At 43.4% G+C, this 26512-nt stretch overlaps 1 protein-coding gene across 1 annotated transcript in view; it reads right to left on the reverse strand.

Moving 5' to 3' along the window:
• Window positions 1-24847, reverse strand: part of CMIP (c-Maf inducing protein) — a 130524-nt gene extending 105677 nt beyond the window's left edge. Inside the window, exon 1 of the mRNA XM_054269480.1 lies at window positions 24178-24847. Coding sequence (XP_054125455.1) covers window positions 24178-24474 — 297 coding nt within the window. The 5' untranslated portion in view covers window positions 24475-24847. The remainder of the gene's footprint in view (window positions 1-24177) is intronic.
• Window positions 24848-26512: the final 1665 nt, after the last annotated feature.

Raw genomic sequence — 26512 nt, forward strand, 5'->3', positions numbered from 1 at the left:
TTAAATGCTTTATTCCATGTTTGTACAAGGATCTAAAGATATAAACCTGTCACCAAGTATTAGAAACATTATTTCTCAAAAAACCTTAATGATGTAGGGGGTGTCCAATTTCTTGAGCACTTCCATAAGGGAATATGTCTTTAAGAACAGCTCATCAGTTACTTTTCTCTTTAAATTTTTGTATGACTTGAACACAATTTGACTTGAAAAACCTTAAATTGCCAAAAGTGTCTGTAATAACAACTGTCTTGCTATTTTAAAAGAAAGTGGTATCAGGGTTAGAAATGTCTGTATTCAAAACATTTTTTTTTTAATATTCATTCAGTTCCTTTGTTTAACTTGAACTTCTGAAGTTCTTCTTCATCAGACAGAGACTTTGGATTTGGTTTTGGATAACAGTACATGGCTCCACTTCCCCACCAAAGATACACAGATAATACTGACCAATTAAAAAGTGTATTATGAGAAACCACACCATGATTTATCAGCTTCACTGGGATCACAGTCCACGACAGGTAACTCAAGGAGTGGCAGAACTGTACCAGACAGTCATAATGAGTGCTAGGAAATGCCCCTTTGTGTGACCCCCTACCAATAAACAATGTGCCATCTGACATGTAATATATACAAAGCTTCTAAAATACTCCAGAAATATTCTTCCTTGTAAATTACACTTTCAGCAGAAAAACAAAGCCTTCTCCAATAATAACAACTGTTAGAAATCATGCTCCTCAGCACACATCACTTACACACCAAGTACAAGTCCTAAAGTCTTACAATTTAATCCAAAGGCCACTGTGGCCAATCCAAACACCCCCCACTTTAATTAGGATTGCATCCAGCTCCTGCACTGCAGTTGTGTGGCTGCAGCTCAGCACCAGCTCCTAAGGATCCTGTGAGCATTTCCCACCACAGACAGCTCTGACATGATGGAATGAGTGTTTGCCAAATCACCTCCCAGCGCACATCTACCTGCCCTGATTGCTTTTTGGCTCCCACCATGCCCACTGCAGAGCACTCCACTCCCAGCAGCGTTTCAGGGTATGCAGGATTTTGCAGCATCAAGATCTACAAGCCCTGGCTGTTGATTTCACAGGATCTTAAATTCATTTTTAATGTGCGTGACACCTACAGTTTCATTTCCACTCGGGACTGCCAGAAAGCAAAGTCTGAAATGAGCAACATCCTCAGCAAGCTGATTTTCTAAACACATACCCCAAATAAAAACAAACAAAATGCAAACACTACAATTCAAATAAACTAATAAAACTATTTTCTCATAATCTTAGGAGCCTTTTGTCTGCAGGACAAATTAATTGCCTTAATATTTTCAGTTTACATTTTTATAATTCAAAACATGTTGCTTTTGTTTGGCAAGCTTTACACATGCAATTCAGCAAGCCATCAGTCACATCCAGGCTGGGGCTTCCTGGAGGGTGGCTGTTCCTGCTTGCATTACTTAAATTCCCTTCCACTGACCTGAACATCACACAAAATGATACTAAAGCCATTTTACAGATGTAAAATTGTAAGAGAATCAGCCAGAATTCATGGGGGTCTTTTTGTATCTACTCAAAGATATTCATATGATTGTAGCAGAGCTTTTTAAACACCCAAGCAAATATTTTATTTTTTATTTAAACATTTTTATTTTATGTACTCAATATGGGACCCTGGCCATATTAAGTACAGCTAAAATGGACTAATTTGAGAAAACTGCTGCTAGCACACATTGAAGACTTTCTGTTTGCACATCAGCAGTCACTACTGCTAAAGTCTCAACGGAGCAAATTCGATTTAACGTGCGTTCGTTTGACAGTTTAGAACAAACCTCTACAGGTTCTCAAAAAACAAATCAGACAAAAAAAAAATAAAATTTCTCTTCCAGTTTCTGTTTTGCACTCCAAACCCACAGCAGAGCTGCTGCTATGCTGCCAGTGACCCCCAGCCCGTGGCAGTGGCTCTGCAGGCAGGGGAGGCTAACGGGGTATCGGTGTCACAGTTTACTATCACCACGATGACTACATGTGTAAGAAGCACATTCTTCCCATCACTGCACTTACTCCATAAGGAAATCAGAAAGGGCACCAGGCCAAAGTCTGGTAGTTAAGCAGACACACTATCAGGTTTCCCACATTCAAAAAATCTTGCTGCCAGGGAAGCATGAAAACTGCTTCCTCCAGGCTGGGCGGCAGACAGAAAATTAAGCAAAATCTAGGCAAGACCAATACTCTGCTGATCTGCATAGGGCTTTTAAGATTTTTATCTAACTGAAGTCCAGCTTTCAAAACACAGGAGTTTCCTCTTATCACCCAACAGCTCTTTCATTTTCAGCTTCAGTTCCTTTATCATAGCTCCCTGACAGAGCTTTATCTCAAATCATCCCTTTGTGAAAGCCATAAGATCTCCTGAGCAGTTTTTATCTATCTGCAAACACACACATGAAGGCTGTGCCCACTGCAGCCTTTCTCCCAGCATCTTGGCTGAACTGTTTCCAGTGACAAGCTCTGAGCAGCACTGATAGAAGGAAAACCTCCCACAGCCTAACAAACACCTCCTGCTCTGGCAAACTCACTCCCAGCTCCTCTAGGGCAGAGAGCAGCTTCAGGTCCCTCCTGACACGACAAAGAAGGGAACCCAGTTTGTTATATCCAGTGATTTCTGATGTGGGGTATATGGTGGAGAGCTCAGCGTTTAAGGGTGAGATTTTACAACAATTCAGCAGCAGAAGAGCAGAGTGAGTCAGAAATTAGTTTTCTGAACCCACGCCAGCGAGCCCAGCAGGTCAGCCCTGATGGAAAGGTCACTCTATACAGCAAGCAGGTGCAGCCCTTGTGCAAGGAGCCAACAGGCAGAGCTGGGAGACTCTGCCATGGAGCTCAGACCAGGCCCAGGCTTGGGGGAAAGAGCCCTGCCCAGAGCACAAGCAAGGGGAGCTCAGGGTGACTGCTCAGCCCTTGCCTGGTGTTCCACAGAGAGCAAAACATCCCTGAACATCCACAAACACAACCTCTCACAGGAGGCATCAGTCATCTGTACACCAAAGCTCTGTTAAGCAATGAAAGAGTTACAAGACAAGGGCTGAAGTCTTTATTTAATGGCATTTCTCTGCAAAAGAACTCATTTACTTGATGCCCCTGGTATTCACTGCTGCATAACAACTTGGTAATTGCATGTCCCACTGCTACCAGAGCACATGAATGTGCTGGTAAACAACCAGCTCAAGTGAGAGAATTCAATATGAAAACTGAAGTTAATTTTATGCACATGGCTTCATGTTTTGGCTATTTCTGAAAGGTAAATTTTCTGCTCTCTGGCCCCAAGGCAGGATCCATTAGTTACCCATTTCATGTTTATACAGAATCCAGACAGAAAGACACACACTGACTGAAAGACCAGAGGGAAACAAAACTGATTAATGAAAATAAAGTAATCCTACCAGCCTTGATAACAGGCAATATGCTACTCGCTAGTTTAAAAAGGAGCTTTCTTTTATGCTACAGAAAAGTACTCCCTGAGTGGGCAAATATGTATATACAACTGCAGTGGGGATCCCAAAAACCTGAACTGAGGCCAACACAGAGCACACTGAAAACTGCCATTCCCCTCTGTAAGGCAGCACTGCCTGAAATGCCTCCAGACTCAGGCATCCCACCTGCTTTGGTCACTGTCTGTGCCAAGGGTGATCAGCTACACCAGAACACCCAGATCACACATTTCAAGGGCCCACTGCAAAGCCTGATAAGCCAAAGGAAAGCTTCATATCAATTTCAGTGGAAGTTGGTCTAAAGAAGGGTTGGACAACAGACACAGTTTAATTAAACTTATCTGAACTTGGCCAGTCAGAAAAAAAATTCAACCAGCAGGCCTCAAACCCACTGATATTCTGCAAAAAATTTGTGTCACATACCATTGAGTCTCCTTTGGTCCAGCAAATAAACTGTTGTTAAAAATAACACCACCTTGGTAATACTTTTTTCCCCACCTAAGCTGTAGCACCATCAGAATGTCCAATGACAAGAGGAGGGTTCCCCATCCAGTAACAGGGCTCCAGCTTCAATGGAGTGCTTCAAGACAAAGGAGACCAGTGCTGGCATAAGGAAAGACAAAAGACAGTCCTTTACCCCAAAACTTAGTCCTGATGCTGTTTTTGGGGCTACCAGGTTTGTCCTATCAATAATTTCTTCAAGACATCCAGGCAGAAGTACTTGCAGAAGAGCACCATGGAATATTTCCTTATTTCCTTTGGTTTCTACCAAATAAATCCTGCTCCAGTGTGGTTGTGCATCCTGACCCAACAAAAGGAATCCCAGTGAAGAATCCCAGTGCTGGAGAACATCCCTGGTGTTTGAACAGGCACCAGGGCCCAAGGAAAGCCGTTGCTTCAGATGCACGGATGTCACACAAGCCTCTGTTTAAATACTGCAAAGTGGTAATCTCCTGCTTTTGCTACTTTGAAACTGAGGAGGCAAAGGAAAATATTTGAATGTGTAGTCCTGAGGTCAGAGCTGAAGTTTGATTTGGGTTGGTTTGGATTAAGGAGAAACGTCCAAGAACAACTCACTGATTTACTTTATTTCAGGACTTGGCACACAGCTTGGACCAAGCTCAAAACCCAATGACACCGTGCCAGAAAATGCTACGGAAAGAGCAGAGATAGGAGACATCTGGACTGTGTTAGAAACTTAGAGCCATAAAGTCCTTTAAAAATATTCACTGCTCATGTTGGGACTACTCTTGTTTTTGTTTCAAACAATTCAAATGTTAAAACTGTGTTTCAAATTAAAAGGGGAAAAAAAACCCAAACAACACCAACAAAAACCCAAAGCCTCCCCTCCCCCACAAAGAGCAAAATAAGCCAATTACAAAAGTAAAAACAAGATTATTTTAATGACCTCAGAAGAAAAATGAACACTCCTGCAGTGAAAGCAGTAATTCCCAATAGCAGTGCATCAGTGCTCCTACAGCGAAAGTGATAATTTTCAATATTATTGCATCACTGCAAACTTCTCACGCAAGTAGGACAGCAAATGCCTCCTATAAAAACACAGCCTCTCTGATTATTTGATATTTCTGCTTTGACACTGTTCTAGCCTGTCCAAGGCACACTGAAAACAGTGGCATTACCCAAAAATCTTCTTGTGGTCTGGGTTCTAGGATGTAACTGGAAAAAATATTTTTCAATGGTCATTTAATTGTTTCCATCTTAATTCCACGTATTTGGCAGCAGTCATGCTGATCACTTCGTAGTTCCTTAAATGCAATGTAATCAGTTGTGCACTCCCTTTCCAGGAAGGCCCTTACAAAAATGAATGGAAGGAGATGCACTTGGGAAAAGAAACAGCTATTGTCAATGTTTGGTAGTAGGAGAAACACAGCACAAATTATTCACAGAGCTTTATCAGAAAGCCAAGTGGTTTTATAAATGGATTTGTCTCAAAAATTCCAATTGATGCTGCCTAATTGATTAAGCCTTGAAATAAATCTCTGAGTGGGAGCAGAGAGGGCTCCCCAGCCCTTTGCCTGGTGGGCTGGAGGAGCACAGGAGCCCCCACACTGCAGCCCCAACCCCAGGTGAATAATCAACCATTTTGCTTTTATTCAACACTTTCCTTGCCTGCAGCTTTCCCCAAGTGGAGCTGCCTGACAGCAGTGTCAGTGAGGTGCTGGGGTCCACAGAGTCCCTTTTTCCCTTTTCCCTCTCTGAGAATGACTTTTGAGAGACCAAGGCCTTTAACAATCCTGAGATCTTTTAAGATCTCACAAAACACGGCTCAGGCTGGCAGAAAAGGAATTTCTCTGCACAGAAATGGCATTTCCCAAAGCTTGTAGCATGTGAAGAATCCATTTTAGCTTAAAAAAATAATTCTCCTTAGAAGGCAAGGTAATTCTAGCCTAACCTGTCTTCCATTGCATGTCCAAGCAGGACAGTTATGAGCAAATAACAAGCAAAACCAGAGTACCAAGAGAACAGTGTGCACAGCTGAATTCAGGACTGTGACCAAAGCTGAGGCTCAAGTATTACTCAAGCACGTTTGAGTGGCAGGTCCTTAAATTATTCTCCAATAGTGAAAACTTCTGTTAAGAGTGGATTTCATCTAAAAACATAGTACCTACCACTTGTCAGGGATACACTTTAATTTTATTTTTTTTTTAAATCAGCCAGCACTTCACTTATTCCATATTCTTGATTATTTTTACCAATTAACAGGACATGGTATCCCATTCTTCCAAGTACATGCCTTGGCTGAGCAAGGACTATTCTGCATTCAGCACCGTGCATCATTTCCGGCAGCCCAGCTCCAGGAATAGAAAACCAAGGGAAGCAAGACAGGCAGACAAACAAACCACTGGGATACCTGAAAACCCTGGAGATACTGTAGCTATTGTCATTTACACCCAAGCTCCTCTGAGGCATTCTGACAGCGCCAAATGTAGATGAAAGTAAAGAATTAATGGGCTTCTTGGAAGCGAAAAGAATTCACAGAATTAGGCTTGTAAGCAAAGCAAACAATCCTGAACTAAATCCTGCAAAGGATATTTCTGCCCACACTGAACACTGCCCCATTCAGCACAACACACTCTGTTTGATGACTGCACCACATTTGTTCAGTGCTCAATGACACACCTCACTGAAGATTATTAGTTGTGTCATCTGCAAATTCTTTGGTATTTCATGGCTCTGATGTTGCTCCTATCATTTGTCATTTGCACCAACTTCTAAACTCCCACCAAACACATATCACAGCATTTCACATGCAGGACAGGAGACAGAATTGGCAGCTCTCATTCAAAACATTTTATTTCAAAAGACAAAGTACAGGAGCACAGAAAGAACAGGAGTACAGAAATAAATACCTGCTAAAGATTTTACTTTAGATTAACATCTCTGCTACCAATTAACCCCAGCTGTGATGGTCATGCAACAACACCAAGGCAGAAAAGTCCTTCCAACCCAATGGAGTTGGGCCAAATACAAAATCATCTTCCCCCATCATCCAACAACAAACAAACCCTTTTTGCTGCAGATAATATTCTTCTCCTACTTCCCCATTATAACTCATAAAGCCAAATCAAGGAGGACAGATGCAGGCCTGAGCTATAAAATCCAGATTTCATTTCCTATCGCTCCCTTCCCCGAGGAGCTCAGGGGTGTTTAGATTCTGGGCTGTGGTTTAAGTCCATCTGTGTTCCTCAAGTATAAACATCTTCATTGAAACCAGACTCATCCTGCACAGCCATTCATTTAGTGAGCTCATCTCTGAGAGACACGGGCTGGCACATTTCTATGACAACCCAAAAAAAAAAAGAAAAAAAACCCCAAAGAAACCCCAAAACACCACCAGCTTGGCACAAATTAAACATCTTTTTAAAATCCTATTGTTCCTGAGGCTGCTTTCTTTTCCTCTAGCACCTATAGCTGCCTTGGACATACTGCCCATAACACCAACCCTCCCCTAAACTGGGCCTCTTTCCATAGGGAAACAGAAGCATTTTGTAAGATTTCCATGTGAGGAGGAGTGCTCAAAGAATAAAAGAATCAAAGCAAAGGAAGTACTGTCCTATCAGTTCTCAACTGAGCTAGACATACATATACATTCTAAAGACACAGTTCAGAGAGGAACCTAAAAGCCTGTAAAAATGTTTCCCCCTCAAAAACTCACCTCTTTAATAATGAGTCCAAGTAGCTTGTTTTGTTTAAATCTCCAGCTTTGGGTTAACTCTTGATAACAAAAATTAGAAGTACCATTTTCTCTCCTGGAAGAACAAGCTTCACCATTTGAAAAATATGCTCTTTTCCCTTGCTGGACCTCAATATGGCTTTTTGCTTTAAGCCATCCTAGACATGGGCTTCAGCTCAAGCTGCTGATACACTTTCTTAAAGCAAAACTTATTTAGAAGTCCACACACTAAACCAACTCAGTGTCAGAAGAATAAAGCAGCACTTTCTCTGATATATGCTGCCATGTAGAATTCATATTGTCTTTATGGCTGTTATTGCATCCCCTCAAATCTCTCACTGGCAGCTTACACAATTCATTAATTGTAAGTAGTCAGGATTTTTTTTACTAGTATGGCACAGATGCCAAATCACTCTCAGTGATTCCCAACAAGAGAGAAAGATGCTATGAGTAAAAACAATGGAATGGGCTCCCAGGATCTAGGCATGCCAAGCCACAAATATAATGCCAAAAAAATAATTCCTTTTTTTTTTCTCTCCTTCACTCCACCTTAATTTTTTGAGATTCAGTCTCAGGCTGGACTTTGTTGAGATAGGGAACCTTCTGTGGCTTCTGCTAAGACTCCACCTGTTTGCAACACCTAGAGCCATGTGATCACAGAAATAATAAATTACAGGAATAAAGAGACTGATTTTTCTTTTTTTGGGTCATAGAAACCTCAAGTGTAACTTTGTCTACTATGGTCAATCCTTCCTCCTGGCATCATTCAAGGTTTCCCAGTCACAGCTAGACTGTACTCATCAACTCAATGATTTTCATCTCTGCAGTGTTTTGACTTGATCTTTTACTCACAAGTCATCTTGTTTAATTTGCTTCAGACATTTTTCCACACACAGTTCAGAGCAGAGATACACTGCCAGGCAAAGTACTGAAATGTTCCCAAAGGCACAGATGAATGAAAACTCAGTGATTAGTGGATATAAAAGGTACCTGGCACAGAAGAAGAGCACAGCTATCAGGTTATGGCTGTTCATGGCAGGTGTGAGCTCGAGTGATGCCATGAAACCTCTGTGAGCTCCTGGTGGCATTAGATGGTAGAGAGACAGAAAGTGTCTAAGTCCAGCCCTAAGGTCTCACTGAAACTACCAAAACCCTAGATAGCAATGGCACATAAAGCCACAAAAATGGGCATTTCCTTTCACTGACCAGCTCTGCTTGGCCAACGATCAAATCAAAAGATGTAAGATACAACTTTGCATTTAAAAATTCAACAAAGATGCAGTACTCTTGATTTTGGCTAATTTCTAGTCAAAAGAAAAGTGCATCCTTTCTTTTCAACAAGCAGCTATATAAGTGGCAAACTGTATTTTTCTGTGCAATGTTTGCCATACCATAAAACCAATAAAAACTCAGTCTGAAGCACAGCCTAAGAGGTCACATGATAAATTATGGTAAATGCCACAGGACCCACTCTGTGCTAGCTCTCACCTAAGCCTACAGTGGGCAAAAGAGTCAGAAAAACAGGCACTTGGGCAAAACCAGAATCACAGTACAGCTGATTCTGTGTGATATCTATCACACACAGCAAGACTGATTTCCGTAAGTGTAGCACATTCTCTTCTCCAGTTTAAATCTGCAGATGGTGGGCTGCAGTGTTTATGTTCTGCTGCCCACACATGGCATCAGATGTACCCACTGGGAACACATCACTGTCTGCAGGAGATGAGCACCCATCCATTCCAGAACAGACCACACAAAATCATTGTATTTCCAGGTCTCTGCAGGGCTATCCTATGATACACCCTCTCTCTATTAAATAGAAATATGTGCCCCTGCTGCTGTGGCCAATGCAATGGCTGCAGATGGTGATCAGCCACAAGCAGGAACCACCCATCCTCCTGCTGCACTGCACTGAAGAGCCCAGCAGCTCCCTCCTCATCTCCACTGCTCACATTTCTGGGCACTCAGAAATGCACATTTTTACACAGCTGACTTTGTCCACACAGCTGATAGGTAATAGGGCAAGAGAAAATTCAAGCTACACAGCAACAGGGCAAATATGATGGACAACACAAACAAACTCTTTCTACAAAGGTCAAGATTTACTGACAACCAGAGAGATCCTGGGTTTTTTCCTACACAGATGAGACTTTCAGTTCCCTGATGAGGAAATGAAGTGATGTGACATTAAGCAGCTCATGAATCTCTTCAATTAATGCATTCTGCACAACGGAGACTTCCAGGGAATTATCTGCAGCCACAGCAATGCCTCATTCCCATCGCTTGTCCCTGGGAATGAGTCACTGCAATTCCCACATTCTTGCCGCAGGCAGAGAGCTCAGGACTATTCCCGGCCTTCCTCAGGCAAATGGCTGGACTCAAACACTGAAACTACTTGCACAGAACTTTAATTAAGGTTACCTTATTTTCTGAAACTATGGGGGTATATTTGCCACCAGCTCCCCACTCCTCATGCTGATTAGGGCTCATGCTACAGGAGATAACATTTCCATCCATCACCTTCAGGGAGCAACTGAATAGTGTGCCAAACAATCATGCAAAAGAGGGTGAAGAGGAAAAACAGAGTTCTGAGATAGGTGGAATGCCTTACTGCTCCCCATGATATGATGGGTCAGGAAGATCAGCTTCATCTGCAACTCTTCATTGGCTCTCCCAAGCCACCAAACTCTTTACAGCAATACCATGCCAATTTAAAAGAGATTTTACCAATATTAAACTAGCTTGGAGAATACAGGGACATGACTGTGGCTGGTTTTACACATTTAGGAATATTGCAATTTTAATTAAAAATAAAAAAAATCCCCAGAAGAGACACAAAATCTGTGTTACAAGTGTTTTCAAAACTGAGAAAGCCTTTGCTGAATACAGCTAGTAGTCTGTGTTTCATGTGATTTGCAAACTAGAAACAATGGAATTTTAGGCCAGGAGGGTGTCATTGACTAATGGGGGTTCTCCCTTCCCTCTAGAGTGTAGGTTTATAGAAGAGTAAAATCATGTTCTCCAGGCAAGTTTATATGAAATGATTTATCTCTAGCCAGCTGCAGTCAAACATCTGCTTGTTTTTATTTCACTACAGAGAGATTCACACCCCCCCCTTATCTCCAGAGGCAGCCAAGATTATATCCAATTGTAAAGAGAAACCTCCAGCAATTATCAAAACTAAAATTTAAGCAGTCAAGTAACACAGAGGCCACAGATGCACCTAAGCCCCACCTAAGGCTGAAGAAGTCCTGTTTAATGAACAGTCTATTGACTTTAAGGCAGAGATATCACCTTTGTATCCCGTGGTTTACACACAGATCTGCCCAAATACATTGAGGTATTTCTTTGTTTTGAGAATCCCTCACACATTCCACATGGGATCACACAGACAGTGCTCATGTGGTCAAATAAAGTTTGTGAACCCATGCCTTTATAGCTTTTCCATATTAATCTGCACTCTGGGCATATATCCAATTAAAGCCTCATGTATAGATCACTAGGTTACTAACTGGCTTGCATACTGGGAGGAAGGGAAATAACAAGCTCATGACTGCACAATTTAACAGTGCCTCTGCTTTCACTTTTACATGCACCAGTCTTTTTTAATCTATTCTTCCCATAAATAAAGAGTAATGACGCTTGCTGAAGAGCAGCTCGGGCCCCTGCATGCTGGAACACACAGTAGCTGATGCAGAATGCATTCACATTAATCCTAACTCCAGTGCAAAGCAGACAAGGTCTTTTCACAAACAGGCTACAAAAACAGGAAGCAAAGGGGGGAAACTTCACAGTGTTTGGAAACAGCAGAGCATTGTTTGCACACGTTTTTCTTACAATTCCAAAATAACAAAACGGGTAACGCGAAATCTGAGCACAGCAAGAGCCTTAGATCAGACACAAAGGTCTCAAGACAGAAGCACTCTGAAGATCTCCAGGTACAGACTGTACAGCAAGAAGATGCACAGGGTAAGTTTGTTCTCTTATTCCTGCTAAGAAAAATCTAACAAGCAGAGACACAACCTCCCGAAGGGTTGACGTTAAACCCAGATAATGTCACACAGCACTGCATCTTTATCTCAATTAAAGTGGGCATGATAAATGTAGAGGCATTAGGAAACACACAAGCCACCAAACGTAAACATTCCCTCCATTTTTCAGCTGTGCTCACAAGGGAAGGTACAATGGCTCGGGCCTCACACACTGTGGGCTGGCACTGCCCTGTGTGAAGAAGCTGCCCTGGGCACAACATCCTTTGGAGATGAGTCAAAAATGCTCCAGTCACAGGCATACTGCAGCCACCAACCCAGAGAGCACACAGATCCATCCAACCCCTACCCCTAAGCTGCTTTAATTCTTTCCTCCCATCACATCCTTCCTTTCCCCCTCTCCTTCAAGCCCGCTCAGGCTATGCTGCACTACCATGAACAATACACAGATAATGCAGATAATTAGTGCTGCCTCAATCCCAACCCATCCCAGGTTTAAAACTGACCAACCTACACTCCAGCCCACAGGCACAGGGCATAAGGGACCTGCTCCTGGTTTTGGGTAAGCACCACCAAGGGCTGGGTGGTTTCCCACGCTGTCTGTCTGCACGAGGGAGCAGCCTGACCCACAATCAACTCCCACAACAGATGATATGATTTCACCATATTTAAAGTAAATTAGTCAACACAAGTCACCAGGGACATCTGAAATCACTTACAGTAAATCAGGAGGTTAATATCAAGGGAGGCAGAGACACCAAAAGAAGCATATACAGGTGTTAGTCAAGAAGCTTCTAGAAACATCTCCCAGTGGCAACAAATTTTTCACTATAAACATCACAGAAAGAAGACATTGCAGTCTTCAGGGCAAATGCTGGGCTGCAAAGGCAAAGTGGTTACCTGGAAGGGGTATGTCAATATTTAATACCAAAGTGCATGTCTGGTCCTGCACATTTCATTTAATTTCAAGCTTTTCCAGCCTTATTTCCTGTTTCATTCACAGCAATCACAAAAGATTAATTACCCAACCTTAGGAAATGTGTTTCCATTCAGACAAGACATGTCGACTGTGTCTCTACTTTCACCTTCAGTTACAAAGTTGTGTGCCAACACAAGTTTTATGCTTGCTTCAATGTCCACATTATTTGATTGCAAAGCAGACAGGATTTTCAGTGCCAAGACTCCACTCTGACCATTTGCTCCTCTAGGAGAGAATGAGCCTGCTCCATGGCTCCGGATGTCAGGCTAATTTTTAGTTAAAAATTTAAAATCTTTCCTCAAAAGTCAGCATTGAAAAAAGAAAAGCAAAAACACCAAAACAAACAAGAAAGAAAAAACTTGGAGGATCTGAAAGAAACACAAGGAACAGAAAGAAAAACTAAAGTAATGCTGCATAATTTGCACTTGAGTACTATCTTTCATCAGTGCTCTTCCCTTCCATATAGGGGCTGCATTTTCATACCAAACATGATAGGGAATACTCCTTCAAGCCCTCATTACACAGCTGGGGTGGCTATTCCCTTAGTATGGAATATCTGAAGAATTACCTGTGTTTCTGCACTGAAAGAATAAGCTGAAGCTCCTTTTCAAATTCAATAACTGTGCCACTATAACCTATTTACTAAAGGCAGAGGTTTACAGCAATTGCATAGATTTTCTTCTGGTTTAAACAATGACTGAATGACATCTGCGACATGACGTTGTTTTCTCTTCCTCCAGACACCCAAATAAACCTCTCTGTTCCACGTTCCTGTGGATAAGGAACACAACTGCTCCACGGAACATGATTAATCTTCCACAAGGAATCAACAGGTACCCAAACTACAGGCATGAATTTCACTGCTGAGCAGCAAGACAAGGACACCGACAGACCTCATTCCACACAGTCCATGGAAGGAGATGCAAATCTCTGCTGTGAAAGTAAATGCTGTTCTTCAAGAACCACTGGGCCTTTCACAGTTTCGTTCCCCTCCTCCCACCTTTTTCTCAGAGCCAGGTTACTGAGCAAAGTGCTCAGGTGACAGAACACCAGAGCCTTTGGAGGCAGGCAGGCTCACGCCCCCATCAGTGACACACAGAAACCTCTCAATGTGCAATACCCCTGGGAGCTGCAGCAGCAAACACCACTCACATCCCCAGCCACAACAACTGCAGGGCCACCAGGGAAAAAACAGCTGAAGAACTGCATCATCTCACACAGATCCTTGATTTAAGGGTCCACATGAAGTTCTGCTTTCAGTTTCCTACCTTCTTACGGCTCACGCTGTACCAGAAAGAAACACGGTGTTTTAGGATGCCTCTGTAGTCATAATCTTCTCAAGGGATTCCTAAATTTATGAGCTCAACATCAAGAAGTCTGTGTAGTAAATCCAAGGTTTGAGAAGGGAGAGAGAACTGCCAATCTTTCCACAAAGAGGAATCACAGCATCCTGCTTTTCTTTAACAATTTTGCAAGCTCATTCTCATCCTGAACATTTCAGTGCAGTCAAGGTTTCCCTGACTTACTCTTAATTTCTGAATTCAGTCTTAACAGCCTCTGAAGCAGGAGCAAAGTGGTAGGCTGTCAGAAGTGACTATTAGGAGAACACACAAAGCACACACGCTGCAGAAAGCAGAGACTTGAACTGATTGGCACCTGGCTCCCTGGCAGGTATTTTCTGTGCAGGAAGATTGAAGGGTAGCGAGAAGAGCGCGACACTCGGGGCCACGCTCTGCTGTCACTCACTCTCCCACGCTTCCACTCATTTTTAATGACATTTACAACCATTAAGAAAATTAATAGCCATCAAAATCAGGAGGGAAGATGCAGCCTAGCAGACAAAGCAAAGGAAAATCATTTCTGCTCCAGCTCCCACCAGTGATTTATCAGGAGCATTAGGGCAAGGCACTGCTGGTCCTTGGTGTCCAACCTTAGGGGCCTCCTGGGTGAACCACAGATCCATACACCAACTAAGAAACTGCAAAGTAAACATGAACTAACAGTGGCAAACATGTCAGATCTACATTTATTTCTTTGTTTTCCCCACATACAAAAATACTGGCCATAAAGCACTTGGAGATGGTTGAAACCCAAAGATTACTATAATGAAGATACGCTGTCATCCAAAAATAATTTTTTATCCCTGTTTTAAAGGCCAAAAATAATTCCTCTTCTTTTTTGTTCACAGGTCAAACAGACATTTATATTTATGGAAAAAATCTACACACCCTTAGTATTTTGATTAAAAAGTTGGAGTCCACTTGGCAAGTTTCAAAATCTTTTTTTTAAAGCAGACTCTACTTTACTGTTAATAATGCCCATCCCTAGAAATGGATAACAAAGTCATTCAGTTTTATTCCAGACAGCAAAACCAGCCTGCTCACAATACTCACTAGTTTTATTACAGTAGCAAACAAGAAACTCTGGTGGTACAACAGATTTCCACTACAGCAGGAACAGCATGGTAAGAGGCACCTGCCAATCCCAAACACTTATATTCAAATAGCCAAAACACTGGGAAGAAACAAAAAAAGCAATATCACAGCTTCACCATTGAGAAATACCTGCTCAGTATTGTTTGAAATGTACTGCAGGGAACACACCATGGGGAATCTTTAGATTTTTGGGGGGAAAAAAGGTGTTCTTTAAAAAATTGTCAGAAATCTCTCACTGCAAATGCAATTACCTAATGTTGCTCAGTTGATGTTAATTGTCCCTACATAAATCAAAAATGAGGCCACTTTTTTGTTTTCACAATTCTTGCCTTACCTTTAGGTTTACATCATCAGAAATCTCATCCATAAAATATGCATGGACATTCACACACTTCAAAAGATGTAGAACTTATTTCTAAGAAAAAAATACTATCTCTGATTCTGATCTGCTGATACAGTTTCTCTTTAGGTCTAAGAAAGACATTATGCAAAATATAAATGTAAAATAATTGTATTTGGGAATACAATGATGTATTCTAAACAAAACCCTCTGATTTAGCTTCATCTCAGCTTTCTTCTAAGGCAACACTTACTGTACCACATGTGGCATCTTTGAAAACAAAATCTTACAAAACCTAAATCCATTTCTGTGTGCTAATAAGGTTTGAGTTTTAAATTTTTCAAAAGGAGAAAAATATTTCATTTTATTTAACCTTTCTTTAAGCAGTAGAAATCCAAGAAAGAAAAGTTCCTTAGTGACAGTGCCAAGCATTCAACATTCCTATTCTTAATATCAAGAAATTAGTGATCTGGAGTTTAAGAAGCGTTAGATAACCATTTTTCAGTCATCTTTTCTGAAGTCCTGGTAATTACTCTTTTAATCAATGAAAGCAATTATTCCTTTAAAATTTTTCTTCCATTGAGAAAATCATGCAATCCTTCAGGCACAGGAATAAAACTTTGGGGAAGTTGCAGCATACTTTGAATAGTGCAAGAACTCTTACCCCTGAAACAAGCTGATATTCTGGGCAGACATGGGAGAGGAGCTCCAAGGGCCCAGGAGAGCCTGGCTCCATTTTAAACCTCTCACTTTGCCACGGCCTCAGAAGTGAAAATGGCCACAGGTGCAAATATCCAGCAAGGTAACAGCAGAGGCAGCAGCACCATCTTCCTCCCCCTTCCAGGAATTGGGAGCAGCTGCTCCTGCAGAGGATCCACCCTCCTGCAAACTCCAGCCACAACCACAGACCACAGCAGCACTTCAGCAAAGTTTGATACCAAATGGGGGAAAAGAGAGCTACTTGCAGCAAGCAGCATTTTTTCCTTAATAAAACTCTATTGTCTGAGGAAGGGAGACAGGACAGAGCTGGCACAGAGCAGCAGTGATGGCTGGAGGATTCTGAGTGATGTTTTCCCCACAGATGAATGTCACAAATTCGATTTCCACCAGGACAGCATTGGCATAAAATGGGTGCCAGAGCAACAGCTTCTACACCAGTTCTAACCAGGAATAAGAGGGAACTTTCCAGCAACCCTCTGGCTCATGGCAGAGCCATTCCAGCCACTGCAGGTCACTCAGCACCTTGAGATCTGCCAAGCAGAGGGAGAAAATGGGGCTCTGAGAGCTGGACAAGGCTGAGAGGAGAGTCAGCCATGCCCCCAGCCAGCAGCCAAGAGTGAGCTGCACCGTGATCCCTCCCTGAACCTTCCTGGCCCTCTGAACAGCACATCCTGCCATTCACAGCACAGGCAATGAATGGTAATCCCTCTCCTCAAATTACCCTCCTGATTTCAGCAGAGCGAGACCAAGAATGTACGTGACTGAGTGTACTTCCAGTTCAGATTTAAGTAATTGCAACTTGACGAGTTTCTTAAGCTCAGTTAGTAATGGCACACATCTAGCAGAAGCACTCAAATCCAGAAAAAACATATGCCTTTTTATTAAGTTTCTCAAAAAAGGAAAAATACTTAATGTTATTTAAAAGCTTACTAAAAACTCAGATTAAAGTAGAAGAGCATAGCCTTCACCATACCCTCATGGCCTGGACACCTGGCAGGTTACCTGCTTTTATTTCATTCTATTGGCCCTGTCCCATCAGTCATGGGACAGCCCAAGGGGCAAAGTCAACAAATCACTTTAAGTACTGGAAATGGCAGCACTGGTAACACCACAAATCCTGGAACATGAGTCCCCCTCTTCCAAAACCTAGAGAGTATTGTTAAATGCTCCTGATTTTTAAGCCTGTGAAGTAAAGGCCTTTAAACTTAGCATCTGGTTCTGACTTCGTGTTTTCCTCCACAACCACAAGAGCTAAAACTTCATTCACCACTGACGTGATCAGTTATAATGTATGCTTTTCAATTGTCTTTTCCCTTTCCTGGTGTTGTCCCTGCATTCTTACATATTGTGCAAAACAGGAAAATTTTACGCAATGATTTAATAATACATTTTTTTTGGCACAGATTCCAGCCTGCCATGTTTCCCGCTCTCTTCTTTCTCAGCAGTCTGGCGGGCTGTGCACTGAAACACATCACCTCCCTGATCCAGTGAAAAGGCACACAACAAACCTGCAAAAGGTTCAGACAGAGAGAGCGCTCCCCAGCCAGCTCACAGAGATTTTTCTCAACCTGACCCTGCAAACTGTTATGCACTTACCAAGGATGGATTGACAGGGTATGGCACAGATGGAGAAATGAACGGCACAGGCCAGGGCTGACTCAGCCAGCGCTGCTGCCAATGACACTGCATCGGCAGACGGTGCAAAAAAAGTTATTTTATTGAGCGCACATACATGCACAAGCTCTCTGAATGGATTATACATGCTGAAGTATCAATCATCCTCCAACACCTGGCTGTTTGTGGAATCAAGCACTATGTTACCTGTGAACACACAGAACCAAACTGATGCAAACTAGCACTGGTCAAAACACCAATAAACAAGCCACAATCTACCCATGCAAGCCACAATCTAATTACTTCCAAAGACTCCAAAAGGCTTGAACTATTTGAGGTAGGTCTCTTTTCTCATAAATCCTATACGAGGGGATGGCTAAAACCCTAATAGGTTAGCCATACTTATTAACATAGAAGGAAATTATATCATGTTAAACTCATCTGTTACCTAGGAACTTCAAAAGTATCAACAAATTGTATGCAATAAATTGAACAGTTCCCCAACAATCACTCTTTTCTATGTACTAAATCTACCAGCTTTTTCCTCCAAAAAGGCCCCTCAGTGCACACAGCTCTGTGATTGATTTTGGTGAGACCTTCAGCCTGTTCTCCCAGAGCTGCTAACAAAGCAAACCCAACCCTGCACACTGGAACATCGATGCAGATGGGACTCAGCCTCTCACCTCTGAAAAACCAAACATTCTTGTTGAGTTTCACAGAACCATGAAGTGGTTTGGGTCGGAAGGGACCTTTAAGGATCCTTTAAGAATTCCATGCCCTGCCATGGGCAGAGACACTTTCCACAAGTCCAGGTCGTTCCAAGCCCTGTCCAAGCAGGCCTTGCACACTGCCAGGGACCCAGGGGCACGCCAGCCTCTCCGGGCAGCACATCCCTTCCTAGAAGGACTTCACCCCACCTTGGAGGACCCAGCAGACTCTTCCCATCACTACTATAACCACAGTTATAATGTTCCACTACAAAAAAATATAAAATATTATTCAGAGCTCCAGAAAGGCCCAGCCCTGTGAGGGATGTGAGCTCTTGCAGGCCCTGCTTTGATGCAGGATCAGGTCCCAGGGAGCAGCAGAGGCAATTAAGAGCCTCTCCCATGGGGACTATTACCACCACCTAGTTACTAGCACCACATCTTTACTCCCCAGCCAAAAGGAAAAATGAGGCACAAGTATTTCTGAGTATCCTTTTTATTTATGTTCCTGAACATGTAAAATTTACTGGCTGGGTGCTAACACTAATAGCCTTGAGAGCTCTCACTCTGTCAATGAATACAGCTTCTGTTTTCATATTTTATATATGCTCTGTGACATATAAACACATACCTTAACACTACTGACTTATAAATATGCTTTTTAACCACTGCAGGAACTATATATGCAAAGGTATGTTTGATAGGCATTAAACAACTTTAAAGAAATATCATTTTAGGTTTTCACCTGTTGAACTGCTAACTAATACAGCAATAAAATAAGTTTGTCACAACAAAGCAATATTCCATTAAATCACCAGGTCTTCAGAAAAATTTGGGGTTTGCTAATGCAGGCACATGCCTGCCTTCACTTGTGAAAGAGAATCTCAATTTCATCAGTACAGATAACATGGAGCGATTTGTTCTCAATTTGCAGAGAATTCTAAATTGTCATGGCTTTTATGCAAATTATGGCACTCAGTGCTCTTTCTGATGCACCTGAGCCAAATACCTGGGAGACAGCAGCAACCCAGAACAAGCAAATATATGTACACCCAAAACCTATAGCTACCACTTCTCATGAAATGGAAGCCAGCACCTGTAACAGTAAACCATAAAAAATATTCAATATAAATGTTAATTTATCGTTCCATTATTATAACAAATTAAAAAATCTAAAATTTCTTTATTATTTATACATGTAATGATGGCAGACACACCAATCTAGTCACATTTGCAGAGCCTCATCAATAGTGCAGGACTTAAAGACAGCACTTGGTTTACTGAATTGTTTTTTATTATTATAAATTCATATTAATTCTTCTTGCAATCTGGATAATACCACAATATTCCTTTTTCAGGAAAGCTTTAAAAAATTCGTCTTGTGAGATTGTTTTGAAACTTTTGAGCTCTGCATAATACTTCCCACTTGAGCTAATTGTTTTTAAAGGGAAATTTAATTTTTAAAAGTGTGTTTTTCTAACTAATGGGAATCTGTGCTAAAGTAAACAATGAGTCCAGCTTGATAGGAATTTTTGCTCTATCTTTACCAAAATAAGGAAGGAAAGACATGTAATAGCATGCTGAAACAAATGCAGTAGCAGAATTGTTGAATTTTAAAAAACAATTAGAAGACAATTTTCTACTCCACTTCTCCTCTTTGAAACAGATCATTCTGCCCTGCCTCATTTAATATTAACTGGGTATGTTCTTGTCTCTAGAAGAAAACACAAATGCAGTTCCCTAATCCACTCACATTCTTGTTTCAAATGCATTTACAATTAGCCAGCCTGTCAATAAACCATTGTCCTCACACATCATGTCTGCACAGAAAATGTTTAAAAGAAACTCAAGTCTGTTCAGCATTGCCACCAGCTTCGAACAAAACATTTACATTACACCCAACCCACCTGCCAAGGCAACACCGAGAAATATGAAATGGGCATGAAAAGCCAAAGTTTCCACCTCCTTGAGGGATATTAATGAGTAACCTCATGGTTTCAATAAAGCCTTATCTTCCCAGATGGGAATTAGAGAGGTCATCCCTAGGCAGAGACAATGAATCACGTATTTATTCTTCCCTTGTCTGCTGCACATACATATGTATCACAAGCCCTGCCTGCAACCCAGGACTTTAAAACTCACTGCCCTCAACATCTACAACCCACCTGTGCGAGAGAAAGAATGAAAGGGACATGAAAGAGACCTGAAAGAGACAGAACAGTCATGACACCAATGTTTAAACTACTGAAAATGAAATTGCACATTTCTCTTGAAGAAAGGGTTACTCCTAACCCCACCCTGCCCCTCCCAAAAAAGAAAAAAAAGTAAGAAATATTACATTTCACTTTGTTTCTGTATTTGTTTTTACTATCACTGCCCCTCAAGCTGTGCAAGGACAGATCTCACTGGTGAAAAAAAAAATTAGTAAGGGTGCTACATTTGAGTTTGGTAGGTGTTTATAAAATAAACATTATTCCTCCCATGGGGGAGAAAGTCAAATTCATCCCCAGGCAAGCTGCTGTCTGACAAACAAAGTTTTTAAGTGTCAGAATTTCCTACTGGGACTTTAGCATTTACAGTAATAAAACATAACAGAAAAAAAAAAACTACAGATCTGTATTCACTTTCTCCAAAAAACCTTTAACCAGAATGAAACCCTGGACATGATGCGAGTGAAACTGCAATGGTGACACTGTGCTATATTTAAGCAATTCTTTGAGAAATGAAAACATGGCACAAACAATGGAAACACACATAAATCAGATGAAGTCCTAACACCTACAGTTATGGGACTGCCCACAATTAATACCTTTCTGCATTTGTTAAATGGGTGCATATGCCAATTCAGAATACACTTATTATTTTTATTTTATTAACACGGATTTTAATTGAAATGGTCACTTGTCATCATGTCAAAAAATGCACTTTATAGAGAACATTATTTTTTTCCAGCCACTTTTGCTAAAGTAAGATGGCCTAACAGTTGCTCCATTGCATTCTTGCATAGCACTTTTGCTACCAAAAACTATCTTGTCAGCACAAAAATTGTAGTTGCCTAAATAAACAACAAAACTGGTTATCTCTCTAAAAAAGTAGGTTAAGTCTCATTATTCAGACTTATATATGTGGGCACATACCATGTCTATTCATGGAATAAACTATAGATGAATAATCCATACACAAACTAATGCTAACTTCTATATTGCAGCCCAGGGACTGACAAGTAAGAGCTTGTGGGGAGAAGAATTTAATTCTAATGTATGTCTCAAGTGACAATAAAAAGGACATAAAGTGCCTAGAATCAACAAATAACTTATCCTCTGTACTCAGGGACATAATTTGCCAGATCTGGATTTAGGTGTCATTACAACTTTTGCTTTCAAATGCAAAACAAAGTGATGTTATTTTCCTGTTCAATTTTATTCGTGTTATATAGAATGCAGTAAAACTCGTCATGCCAGAGGATTTGCAAAGGGATGATGTGAAGGTTAATTACTGGCTGCTCATAAAGCATCCTGCCTGTCGAAAGCCCCATGTGTAAAAATGACCTTGTTATCAAAGCTGTTGAGTGCTCCCAACAGCCACTCTCAATGGGCAGAATGGATATTTTTCTGCAGCTCTTGAAAACCAAATTAGTTGCATTCAAATATCTACCTCCAGTTTGAGGAGGTTTTGGCATTGTGCCTGTACCCCATTTCTGTAGGGGGTGGGTGTTAAACTACCAGAGATTTTGCTTAAATCACACATTTCCAGCTCGAAATGAAAAAGATTAAAATGTAGGTGTATCACAAAACGAAGGTCTGAAAGATACCTGCTAAACCTACCCACAGAGGCAGGCAACAAGTGAATGCAGATCTTATCCTTGTGCCCTAATTACCCCCTGGAAACCAAAGACACTACTTAAAACAATAAAGCACAGGTATTTCTGTGATCAACCCTATTTGTAGGGTGAGTTAGCACTGGGAAAAAATGATAAGGCACAAGACCAAGCACGAAGAGCACTGCTCAACAAAATGGAGCCTGCAATGCTACGCACAGTGCTTTGCTATCTTCTTGCTATTTATACACATAAAATAATTAGGAATGAGAACACCTCAACATTAATTAAAGCACAGCCCCACAGGACTTCAGAAATCTTTTCAGAGATGGTTTCTCTGGTGACAGCTTTGCCAGCGAGCAGAGTTTGACGTGTCCTGTAAAAACACAACTTCATGCCTGGTATTGCCACATTGCAGAGAACAACATCTGAAGCGTGATCGTGCCTCTCTCTACCCCTATCCTCCTCCTCGGCTTGGAAATAATCAGCTATGGATACTGCCAGGAAAATGCCTCATCTCCACTAATATTCAACTCCCCCTCCACAATGATGGTGTCTCAACAAAATGAAGAACTGCAAAAACTCCTCGTGCTCCTGTCTCTCAGGAGCTTTCTCCAACAGCGCTCCACCAAATCTCGCTTCTCCCTTTAAGCAGCAGTGCTATCAAAGAAAGAAAATATTCCCTTTGAAACATCCTCGAGAGCCCGGTGGAAACGGCAAGCAGAGATGTCATTGTGGCACAAAGGAGAGCTCTGTGAGAACAGGCAGCTGGCCTACCTGAAGGTTAAAGTAGCTCCCACTGAAAACCTGCTCTGAATACTTCAGAGCAGAGCATGATGCAGAAGAGACATTTACACACACTATGTCTGGGTTCCAAGGTGTGAAAAAAACCCAACCTCCGAGCACAGCACAGGCTGGATGAAATCCATTGAAATTCACCATTAACAGAAATCTACACAAAAGCCAATCCACTCTCTCGTATCAGTGTCCTATAGGAAGGCCAGAATGAAGCCATTGAGAAAAATGAGACATTTACATATAAATCAAAAAAAAACCAGAATCCAAATGCTGGCTGATTAAAGATCAGTGTAAAATATATTTTGTTAATGGCTTATTAGATAAAATCTGTGTAATCACTCTATATACTCCACAAATATTCAAATAACATTGGCCATTAAATTTTAAGTCGGATATGAAAATATAAATCATATTTTTCAAGACTGCATCCGTCTATAGTACATCATCTGTAAAGCTGATATCACCACCTCGCATTTTTTTCTCTTGCATCATTTTCCAGCAGGAAGAAAAACCCTGAAGGAATCTCCATATTTTCCAATCACACTGCCTGTATCCGGGCAGGTTATGTGACCGCCAAAGCAGAGTCCCCAGAGCAGGCCTGAACCACAGCAAAGTCCGCGCACAACCCGAGCCTTGGCTCTCGAATTTAAAGCATCCTCCACCTCCCTCATCTCCAACTTGGCCAAGGTGCCAGCAGGTATCTGCCGACTTTGGTTTCGGATACAAAGGGCTCGGAATGGTGACTGTATGTCGGGGTCGTGTTGAGAGGGAAGGATTTTTTTTTTATTATTTTAATAAAGCAAAAAAAAATTCACCAACAATAATAACAGCAATAGTAGCCTTGCTCTGAAAATAATAACAAAAAAACCCCAACACCGAAACTGCAAAAATAAACATCCACAGACTTACGAACAAGGAGAAAAAAAAAATCCTTTCAGGATTTTCGCCGGCATTCCGGAACCCAGCGGGGCCGATTCCCCCCTCGCCCACCGGCGGTTCCAGCCCGGCCCGGCCGCCCGGGGACTGAGGGCTCGGGCATCCCCCGGGCCCCGCGGATGCCCCGCGGCGGGGCCGCCGGAGCCGGGCGGGCTCTTACCGTGGCCGAGGCGACGCTGTTGTCCGCCAGGGTCAAGTGGTGCGGCTCCCACCGCCGCAGGAACTTGGAGGTGAGGATCTTGCTGAGAAACGTCCGGGGGTGCCGGATGACACACACCTGGATGTCCCCCTCCTGCAGCAGCTTGTACCTCATGCCGTTGCAGTGGAGCAGGGCTCTCCGGCACGGTGCGGCACCCATTTTATTCCCCTCGGGAGCGGACATCTCGCCCAGCAGCGGCTTGCTCTCCTCGGGCTGCCTGCGGTCGCTGCCCCCGCCGGAGCCGCCGGTGCGATCCATGGCAGCCCCGCGGGCCGGGTCGGGGGTGGCGCTCGGCCGCCCGCGGGGAACGGTCTCTACGGCGGGTAGAGACGGGTACGACCAAAGAAAATAAAATTCAAAATAAAAACTATAACAAAAAAAATATCCAACCCCACGCGGTAGATGGGGGAAAAAAATGCACGCTGAAGAAAAAAAATAAAAATAAAACAACAAAATCTGTCGGGGAAGATGGGGGTAGGGACTGAGCCGCACCGAGGCTAGAAGGGGGAAAGGGAAGCGACAAAATCCTTATTCAAACTTCCCAATCCGCCCCCAGCGGGTCACAGCGCCGCGTCCATGCTGCCGGGCGGGCGCCGGCCGAGCGGAGGGTCGGCTCCCGCGGGGGCGGCGGACAAAAGCCGGCGGTGGTGGCGGCGGTGGCGGCGCGGGGAGCTCCTGACGGCGGCGGTGGCGGCGGCAGCGATGGGGGCTGCGGGGCGTCCGGCAGCGGCTCCTTCCTTCCCCCCGGGACGCGTGCGCGGGAGCGTGCGGCGGCGCGCGTGCATGTATGTATGTATGTATGTGTGTGTGTGCGGGTGCGCGCCCGTGGGAGCGGGTGTGAGTGAGCGTGTGTGAGCGTGCCTGCCTCTGTGTGTGCGTGTCTGTGTGTGCGGGTCCCCACGCGCGCCGCCGCCGCCGCCGCGGCAGGAGGAGGAGGAGGCGGCGGGAGCGGCGGGCGCTGCCGACACAGCCCCTCTGCCGGAGCGGCTCCGCGCGCCGCGATTGGCCCCGCCGCCGTCACGTGCCGCCCTGCCTGACGTCAATGGCCGCGGAGCCGCTCCGGGCAGCGGCGGCCGCGGGAGGTGCGCGGGAAGCGCCGCGCCCCTCACGGAGCCGCGGGATCGTTCGGGCTGGAAAAGACCTCTGAGATCATCGGCTCCGACCTGCGAGCGAACGCCGCCTCGTCAGCCCGACCGCGGCACCGAGTGCCGTGTCCTGTCTTTTCCTTAAACACATCCAGGGACGGTGATGCCAGCAGCACCCTGGGCAGCCCGTTCCGATGCCCAGTCACCCTTTTTGTGAAGAAATCCCTCCTAAGGTCCAAGCTAAACCTCGCCTAGCGCAGGGCATGAGGCTGGGCAGGGCTGGAGGTGTGCGGGCACCCCAGGCCCCTCCATCCTGCGGGGAAGCCCCGGTGGAAGCTGTGGGAAGGGGGAGACTCCGTGCGGTCCGTGTCCCCTTCCCGCAGCCCCCGCAGGAGCCGGGCAGGGCGCAGGGATTGTCACCACCTCTCCTTGAGGGTGACAAATCATCGCAGGCTGAGTTTTGAGCATCCTCACTCCAGCGTTAAGCTCTTGTACAACCCCTGCAGAGAACGGCCAAGGAAGCCCGTGCCAGGCTGCTGGCAGTGACATTCCCTTTCCTCTGCCTTTGTGGGGAAACTGGGAACGGCTGCGCTCCCCAGTGCAGCAGCCCTGGGAAGCCCAGGGAGAGCAGCACCTTCTCTGTGCTGAGCAGGGTGTGGAGTGTCCTCTGATCGTCGGCAAAGCAGCACAGTCCTTTATTTAAAAAGAAAAAAAAGGGCATTGAAAAATCCAACTCCCTTCTAAGCCCCTCTAAACGGCTTAACAGCTGAGGGATGCTGTGTGCAATATGGATGCTGTGCCCAGAGAAATGATACCATCGGTTCTTGCTTTTTTTCCTCAGTGGTAGAACTCAGATCTTGTTTCCAATATCCTCATTTGCACAACCAAGTTGGGACCAATTAAAAAAAATACATTTTATCTAACACATGCAGATGCCATTGAACTGCAGGACCCCTCACAATGAGTATTACCAAGCTCCAGAATGTAGAAGGAATTTACAGGGCTGTTTTAGATTGTGCTCACAACATATTCAGAGAAAGTATAAACCTTTATACTTGAAATACTGAAAAATATAAGCTCACTTCTGACCCTCACTGAGGGAGGTTGAGAGAGGGTTTGCTCTGTGGTGAGACAATTTTTCCAGTGTGTGTGTGCCCTGACTTGGTGTCTAGTGGCATGTCCCTGTGCAATAGCTCTCAGATAGGTCACCA

The sequence above is a fragment of the Melozone crissalis genome, unplaced genomic scaffold (assembly GCF_028551555.1).
Source record: "Melozone crissalis strain CALT ecotype California unplaced genomic scaffold, PUWL_Pcris_2 ptg000007l_1, whole genome shotgun sequence".
NCBI classification, from domain to species: Eukaryota; Metazoa; Chordata; class Aves; order Passeriformes; family Passerellidae; genus Melozone; species Melozone crissalis.